Here is a 9173-nt window from a genome sequence, read left to right as displayed (position 1 = left end):
AAAAATTTTTTTAAATTTGATTTAATTTTTAAATTGAAGTATGGTTGATTTACAATATTGTGTTAGTTTCAGGTATACAGCACATTGATTCAGTTTTATATAAATATAAAGTGATTTGGTTTTATATATACATATACTTTTTTTTTAAACATCTTTATTGGAGTATAATTGCTTTACAATGGTGTATATATACATATACTTTTTCAGTTTCTTTTCCATTTTAGGTTGTTACAAGATATGATATAGTTCTCTGTGCTATACAGTAAAAACCTGTTACTCAGCCATAGAAAGGAATGAAATACTGCTATTTGCAGCAACATGGATGGACCTCGAGATTATTATACTAAACGAAGTAAGTCAGACAGAGAAAGACAAATACCATATGATATCACTTATATGTGGAACCTAAAAAATAATACAAATGAACTTATTTGCAAAACAGAAACAGACTCAAGATACAGAAAACAAACTTATGATTACCAAAGGGGAAGAAGGGAGAAGGATAAATTAGGAGAATGGGATTAACAGATACACATTAATATATATAAAATAGATAAATAAACTTATTTTCAATAGCTACATGATATTGAACTGTATAGCTGGGCCTTTCCTCATTTACCCTGTCCATGTAATTGGAAGTTTAGGTCGTTTCCAATGGAGAATCAAAATTGTGGTCTCTAGGGTGTGCTGGCAGGGCAGACATTCTAGGCTGTTATTCTGAAGTGGAGCCCTGAGCTTTAGATGGTGGAGAGGACAGAGCGGAAAGCAAAACAGACTGACATATCTTGGAAAGGTGCCACCAACACTCTTCTCAGTAGCCAACTCTGTGACTGTCAAAGCAGGCTGGCCTGGGCTGCCACCTCACACTCAGCCTGAGCTCAGTTCAGAGTGGTGGGGTAGCACAGGCCTGGTTTCTAAGGTACATTCCAGTTTTCATGTCCTCCATCCTCACTGACAGACCACAGTCACCTGCACGTGATCCCAACATCAGCACCAAACAATGCTGCTAACACTTTGGGGTCCTGCTGCCGGCACCTCGGTCAGCCAAGGGAACTGAGAAGAGAAAGCCTAGGAGGAGGAAAGCAGGCAGCCTACACAAAAATCCCAGTGCTGCTGGGGTAAACAAGTCTGGATTCCCCTGGGTGCATGAACACCTACCCTATTTCCTCATGAATGAGCCTGAGCTCTGGGCACACACAGAGCCTCTGTGTCCGGCCAAGTGGACAAATGAGGGCGGTGCCCACCCAAACTTTCCACCCGCCTGCAGGGGACATGGATTCAGACTGCAAACCTCTGGAAAACTAGCCAGGGGAAATGGCCACATATTTGCAGGGGTGGACAGGAAGCAGCGGCAGCAGCCGTTCCCACCCCGGAGGGCACGCATGAAGTAAGCCCTACACTCTCATCCCTGTGGTACCCGCCTGCCCAGCCCTGGCCAGGGGGGTGGGGTCCAAGTTAAACCACACCATCCCTGTCCTCCACCAGGGTGGCTCCAAAGCTTTTTATTGGGATGAACACACACTGGAGAATTTAAAGAGCTACCCATCAACAACTGTATGTATCAAAGCCGCCAAGCGCGGGATCCTGGAATTCCCCCACAAGAGACAAAGGTCAATCCCAGCCTAGCCTCTTCTGGGCTCTCCCTGGCCTGCTCACTCCCAGCCTGTACCAGAAGCTGTTTTTGAATCCACTTGGAGGGTCTGAGCAGATGGGGATGGCTCTGCCGCCCTCTGCTGTTGAAATGTTTTTTTTTTTAATTTTATTTTAAGATTTTATTATTTTTTAACATCTTTATTGGAGTATAATTGCTTTACAATGGTGTGCTAGCTTCTGCTTTATAGCAAAGTGAATCAGTTATACATATACACATGTTCCCATATCTCTTCTCTCTTGTGTCTCCCTCCCTCCCACCCTCCCTATCCCACCCCTCTAGGTGGTCACAAAGCACTGAGCTGATCTCCCTGTGCTATGCGGCTGCTTCCCACTAGCTATCTACCTTACGTTTGGTAGTGTATACACGTCCATGCCACTCTCTCGCTTTGTCACAGCTTACCCTTCCCCCTCCCCATATCCTCAAGTCCGTTCTTTAGTAGGTCTGTGTCCCAGTTCTCCAAGGAGGACAACTGCATCAGCAATCCAGGTGGCCTTGCTAGCGTTCCCTCATTCTGCAGCACGGACACGTCCGCGCAGCAAAGCAGATTCCCTCCCCAGTGGGTGTAGGGCTGACACAGGCCCCGGGCAAAAGCCTGCAAAATACAATTGGCTCTTTGCTACGGTCAAGAGTCACCTTGACCAGCTTGGAGAACAGAGACCTAAAGCCGGCCCTGGTGAGCTCTCCGTGAGATCCTGGGATGTGCAAAGATCATAATCAAGTCAGCTCCAAGCTTCTGCCCCTGCCGCTGTCCCAGACACAGTAAGGCTGAATGCCTGTGTTGGGGAAGATGTCAGATGCTCAACAGACTCAGGGATGTGGAGGCCTTGACGCACACCAGGAACCCCCAGAGCTCCCTGGGTGACAGCAAACTAGCTTGAAGTAGTGAGCACACCCTCTGGGCTCCAGGCCTGCCTTGCTCCCTGGGGATTCCCTGAAAGGACTGGGGTGGTATGATCAGGGCCTGGCTGGCTTCCCAAGGAAGAATCCTCAGCCAGCTTCCAGGGGTTTGCTCCAGAAACCACTGGTCTATAAGCCCTGTGGGAGTCAGGCCTAGGTCAGGGTCTGAGAGACCCATTACCCTAGAGCCTGCTACGATATAAACATACACTAACTTATTAATTAACCTACTCAACACGTATTCACTGAGTACCTGCTACACCCCAGGGGCTGGGGATATGGCCGAGAACAGGACATGGGTCACTGGCTTCATGGAATTACAGCCTTCTATGGGAGACACTAAATAAGACACTGAGTAAATGAATTATACCAAAGCACAGAGACACTTATGTTGTAACAAGGAGCACAAGTCCCAACAAGGGGCTTTGCTGCCAAAACGTCATTGCCAGTTATAGTCATGGCAGCAAAACTGTAACCCAGAATGGACCTCTGTAGGGGCAACGATTTTTATTTTTGCTGTTTGTTCAATGATTTATTCCAGGGGCGTAGAACAGCGCCTGGCCATAGTAGACTTAATTACTATTCTTAGGTGAACGCACAAATGAACACAGATGATGGTAGGACTGTGTGGATGGTAGGCACCCGGCAGGGAGGACCCCTGCTCCCAGTCCCAGGGCACCTAGGAGTCCAATGAAGGGGCCAAGGTGCCTGGTGCGGCGCCTAACAACAGGGTTCTCAGTGAAGGTTCAGGCCCTCCCTGTATTGCCCGGCTACATGGGCCAAGGCTGCTCCTGGGACCTGGGGTGAGGGACTGCCCCTGTGACCAGCTCTGAGAGGCCTGGATGCCCTCTGACCGGCCAGGCCCAGGCTAGCATGGTCAGGAGTAGCTCTGGTCACAGAGTTTGCTCCCTCCGTTCAGGAGCTCCCTGGAGACGGGCAGGGGAGGCCTGTCAGGGAGACTTCAGGTCTCGGGAGCCGCACCTTGTGGGTAGGGCATCAAGGGAGCCTCAGGAGGCCAATGAGCCACAGACGTCCCATCAGGCCATCGTGAGCACTGTGTATTTACTCACAGCTTTCATTTCAGTCAGGAAACCAATTTCCCTTCCAAAGTATCTGAAGGATGCCAGGAAACAGTTGTCCTTCAGTTTGGTCATGGGGTACAGGGCATAACCCAAGGGTGCGAAAGCAGAACCTGCTCAGGAAGAGGCCCCAGGAGCCCTCAAATTAGCCATCTTACGATCAGAAAAAAATCCAATTTACCCTCTGAGTACAGGAATATCAACTTTACTTCTAAAATCATCGGCAGGCGGACTCTCAACCACTGCGCCACCAGGGAAGCCCCTATGTATTTTTTTAAGCCGACTAAATCATATTTGACTAGATTGTATATACCAGATGCATTCACCCTGATCCCAGGCATCACAGCAGTAAGTGTAACCCACTCCTATTTCAGTGTGTATGTTATATACAGAGAGTTTACATTAACAAACCCCTTAGGATCGATGCTTCCCCTCCTGCAGCCTGATCTTGCCTCTGCACCTGTGCTTCCTCCTCCCTGACCCTCCCCTGCAAATCGACCCCCATCCCTACCCCAGGCAGGCTGGCAGCTCACAGGCCCAGAGTCTCCAGGGTGCAGCCAGTATGCTGTACGCTCTCTTTGGCCCATGTAGATTCTTTGAAATTCTGAGCCAAAATTTGAAAACCAGGGTACTTTACATACAAATCCAGATCTCCAGCTTCTCGTGAAATATCCAGGCCTGCACTCCCACGGGGCAGCAACCACTGGGCAGGATGGGGCCTCCCCACTGAGCGGGGAAGGGCACACGCTCCCCAATCTGCTCCCACCGTGTGCCCTGCAAGTCCTCACTCACTGCACTTGCAGAATTGTTTTCCTCCCAGTAGGGACGTGTTTCTCAGGACCCACATCTCTACCAAATGTGAGAAAACAAGAGGTGGTCGGAGGGGGCACCGCAGTTTCCTTTGGCGTGGCCCGCCTGCCTCACTTGTTTGAGTTACTTCTGGCTGGTGGCTGCAGGCATCTGAGTTGTGTTGCCTGCTTTCCAGAGAGGGCTGTGGCCTCCAGGGCAGATGGGTCCTTGCACCGGACAAGGAGATGGTCAGTCAGGCTCTCTGAGGAGCCAGGTGAGGCGGCCTCGCTCAGGAGGGCATGGTCAGTGTCAAAATCAAGGTCACCTAACACCATGGCGGGGAGGTGAACACACGGGTCAGGCCAGGGTGGCAGCACCCACTCGGGTTCACCTGGGTCTGCCCAGACACATGTCAGGGAGATTCTGAAATTAGGCCAAAGGCTGCCCGAAGCTGACCTTTAAGCAAACTCTTCAGTGATCACAGCCTGCTGTGTCTGGTGAACTCCCGCCGTGGCCACAGCCCGCCACAGCCTCTGACTGAGCCCGCAGCAGCGATGCTGCCCAAGCGCGTAATCCCACAGTGCAGGGCAGCGCCGGGGAGGGCCGGCTTCAGGAGGCCCCTGGAAGTGACCTCCAAGGTCACTCTCAGCTCTAATTCCCTTAAAGTTCTGGGATTCTAAAAAACAGGTGTCACTTCTGTGCCAAAACAACCCTGAACACAGCCTAAGGGAGCTGTTCATAGGATTTTTTTCAGGTGAGCTTAATTTACTTCTCGAAATGTCTCCCTTTTTGTTTAAATGTTTCAGAAAGCAAGCAATTTCTGCTTTATTCACAGGAGCCTATTATCATGTATTACTAGGAAGACGAATTTACCGTGTTCTCCTCCATTCTAAACCATGAAACCCAAATGTGTACCCAGCAACCAGCCGGACAAGCTGGCAGTGCCCCTCCATCCCCACTGGTGACATTGTGATGGGCCTCTGTACCTGCATTGCCTTGACCTCGGGGAAGTCCCCTGCAGAAATCTGGTATTCTCGCTGCAGTTGACTGTAGATTTCTGGCAACCTGCTGATAAGCTCTCTCTTCTTATTTTCTTTTCCAAATACACTTGGCATCTCCTTCTTCAGGTGGCTGATGATGTAGGCATGTACCTGAAGGGGTATATTCCAGTGAGGACGGGCCATTTAGAAGTGCACCAGAGAAGGACAAACAAGAGGGCATCTTACATGCATCACAGCACATAACAGGCATCCCCGCAAAGTCATGGTGCTCAGGACAGGAGGGCAAGGACCAGGGGGGAAGGTATGGGGGCACCCGAGTGGGAAAGACCTTGGTTCTGGTGATTAACCTCAGAAGACCTAAGAGAAAGTTGCACCAGAGCCAGTGCATGCAAGCACCAGCAAATGAAGCTGGAGGCTGATGGAAATGGCTGATCTGCATGGAAATCTGTGCCCGGTGAACAGTGAGATGAGAACACGCATAACCTCCCCATGAACAGTTTAGGCCCCAAGATCACTGAAGTCATTTCTGCACAAGACCAGCTGCCTAGGGCCAGGCCAGACAGCAGAAGCTCCATCTGAGAGAGGGACCCCTGGTACATGAGGGGGGAGCCCCAGAAACCTTGGTCACCCAGGGGTAGCAGGCCTGGTGCTGTTACCCGAAGGGTGGTAAATCCTGCTGGGAGGGCTCTAATTGGCTTTCGTCACTTCCTTCCCTAACATTTCCACCCTTCTACTGATTTCCAACTTTAGGATGTTAAGAAACACTCATTACAAAAGTTCTCTTTGTACAGCAGAAATTAACAAAACATTGTAAAGCAATTATACTCCAATAAAGATGTTTAAAAAAAAGTTCTCTTTGTATACCTAGAGTTCTACAGAGTAATTTAGAAGTCAAGAAAATAACTAAAATAAGAAAAGTTGAAAAACAGGGCAGTGATTACAAAAAGAAAATGACTGTGTAGCTATGGAAAATCCTATTAAAGAAAGCAGAGGTCTACTATAATCTTGTGGAAGAATGGAAATTGAATAAAGGGGTAAGCAGAAACATCCCATGGCTCAACTGAGGGCCTCTGTGTATGGACATACACTGGGCACAGCCAAAAACATTTTGCTAAGGTTTGAACTCTAAACTAAGTGCATAATGCAAATGCTGACAGGCTCGGACCAGACAACGCTAACTTCTCCATCTACATAAAGGTCATTTTAACATAAGCACACTGAGCTGCCTGACTACTGCTGCAAGTATAGACCGGGAGAGATGCTTCTAAACCTTCCTGCCACTAGTAAACTTATTTATTTATTTATTTATTTTTCAACATCTTTATTGGAGTATAATTGCTTTACAATGGTGTGTTAGTTTCTGCTTTATAACAAAGTGAATAGTAAACTTATTTACTTTTCAAATTAAAACAGCTTAAAATATTTACAGGATTCTTTAAGATAACCAGAGAAATCCAAGGTTTGGGAATACTTTTATTTAGAACGATGGGCTTTTAACTGCATTCCTGAGGATATGATGAATAAGTGGTAAAACTAGTAGGACTGGTAATTTCCTTGCCTTGGTTAGTGAATGCCTGGCTTGGTTTGGATGAGGCTGGGGACGGCCCTGTGTAGGTCCAAAGGCCTTGGCGGGGCCGCCATATTCCATCGGGGAGAAGCAGCTGTCACCAGCTGTCCTTGCATCATTTCCTTGGCCTCAGCTCTCCTGGATCCTCTGGACTGGGCCTGTGGACCCCTCTCTCTTCCGTGCTCTGGCCTGCCCTGCTCTGGAGCCCATCCCAGCTGAAGCAGGAAGTCCCACTACCTGCTCAGCTTCCCATCCACGAGGGCGTCTTTCCAAGACCCCTTCCCAGAGCCCAGGCCTGGGGCAGCTGCCAGGTCCCTGCAGAGCTCCCCAAGCCCCCTCCCCACCTATCAGTGTGGTACCTGGGAACTGCCAGGCCCCTGTGCAGGTAAGGCTGACTCCCCACCCAGCCCCTAGCTCCCCTGGGAATGGCACCCTGCTCTTGAACACCGCCTGGTCCCCAGGGGCCTGCTTTCCCTGGGCTGGGCTGCAGGTGATGTGCCCCCGCCACAGCCCTCCACCCATCGCCTGGCACCTGCTCCCTCATCCCTGCCCTCATGGGGCTCACCGCTGATGACTGAGGCTGCTGGATAACGGGCCAACCTTTGACGCCAGGCCTCCAGGGCCCTGACGTAACTGGGGCAGCTCCTGTGCCAGGTCTCAACTCCCTCCTCCTCCCACCTGCCTGGCTCTACCTGAGTCATGACCCTCAGGTGACCTACTCATGCTGCAGGCTGCTCTCAGCCTCAACTACTGGCCTGTTTCGTGGAAGTCCCCTGTTGCACTGCCTCTGCATGGCCTCCCCCTCCTGCCCTTCCCTGGGCATCCTAAGACAATAACCCAGGGTCAGATTCTATGCATGGGTCCTGCCTTTAAGAAGCTTATCAAGTTACAAGGTAAATTATAATCCTTAGAATCACAGAGTATTAAATCTGGAAGGGGCTCCCTATATCTGATTGAATTCCTGGTTCCAGGAAGTTCATATGACTTACTCAAGGTCACGCAACTAGTTAGGAGATGCCAAGCTGGCAGTAGCATTTAACTATCTTACTGCCTCATTCCTTATCTTATAGAATTAACTGCTTTTTGTGGGTATGAATTAAAAATCGTACTGAAGCTGCTGAAGTCTGGAATTCAAAGTGAACTATGTCCTATGGAACAACTTTGAGGTTTGGCTTCTGATTGTTCCTAACTCACAGGGAAGCTTTGGAAAGGTCACGTACTCTTCCCTCCCCATACATAAAAAATGGATACGTTATGGCACACACACTGCGAACACCACGCACAATGTGGGAAAGACTGCAATCTTCTAGCGGGACGGTGTCTTGTGATTTTCTAAGGACTCTTGGTAAACAAGGGACAGCCTGGGTGGCTGAAATCCCCAGTCAACTTGAAAAGCTCGTGTCTGCCTTTATGTGTCAAAGATGTGTCTCCAAACAGACGCAGGACCTGGGGCCAGATCTGGCGATGGTCCAGGGAAGGAGGTAGAAACAGTCTGATCTTTTGTTCTTTATAATAAGAGAAAATTAATTGAGAGGAAGAGGAATAGGAAGGAGAAGATGGGGATAAAGAGGAGGTGGGCAGGATGGGACTGCGTGTTTGAAGGCCGGGTCAGGCACTGCCACCGCTGCCCACGCGCTCGCTGAGCAGCCCTGGGCAAGCTGTCTCCTCCCCAGCCTCGGCTTGCTTACCCACAACCTGGGGATTACAGCCCTTACCTCACAGGGCTGTGGTTATGAGAATCGAGAGAGAGCACAGATTTGAATGTACTTTGTCCTCTAGAAAGGGGACTAGAAACGTTGTTATTGACTAATGGCCAAAGACCTATAGCTGGAGGGGTAGTAACACCAGAGGAGGCTTGTGACTATTTAGTCCTTACTGAATAATGAATAAACTCTATATATTTAAATAGAACATGATGAATTTGGGTTCCAACTTCTTCATTCACAAGTGAATGACACTGAACCCTGGGGAACGTTTGAACATTGTTGTCTTGTTCAATTCACTCTTTCCCTTATATAAAACTAGAAAAGCCCCAACTCCTCAAATGGTGATGACCAAGGGTAAGTCAAATGGCTCAAAATGTCAATTTTTTTCTGGGCTAATAACTCAATGAGCAGAAAAAGATGTACTCCCCTTTAAACGAACAGGGATTTATCGTTCACATCTACACTCTGACACAATCTCAT

General features: G+C 49.0%; 1 protein-coding gene across 1 annotated transcript in view; it reads right to left on the bottom strand.

Moving 5' to 3' along the window:
• Positions 1-9173, bottom strand: part of EHD4 (EH domain containing 4) — an 85105-nt gene that overhangs the window by 5913 nt on the left and 70019 nt on the right. Inside the window, exon 5 of the mRNA XM_024732631.1 lies at positions 5406-5570. Coding sequence (XP_024588399.1) covers positions 5406-5570 — 165 coding nt within the window. The remainder of the gene's footprint in view (positions 1-5405; positions 5571-9173) is intronic.

This window comes from Neophocaena asiaeorientalis, unplaced genomic scaffold, assembly GCF_003031525.2.
Source record: "Neophocaena asiaeorientalis asiaeorientalis breed wild unplaced genomic scaffold, Neophocaena_asiaeorientalis_V1.1 scaffold119, whole genome shotgun sequence".
In the NCBI taxonomy this organism is placed as follows: domain Eukaryota; kingdom Metazoa; phylum Chordata; class Mammalia; order Artiodactyla; family Phocoenidae; genus Neophocaena; species Neophocaena asiaeorientalis.
This window is presented reverse-complemented; position numbering and strand designations above follow the sequence as displayed.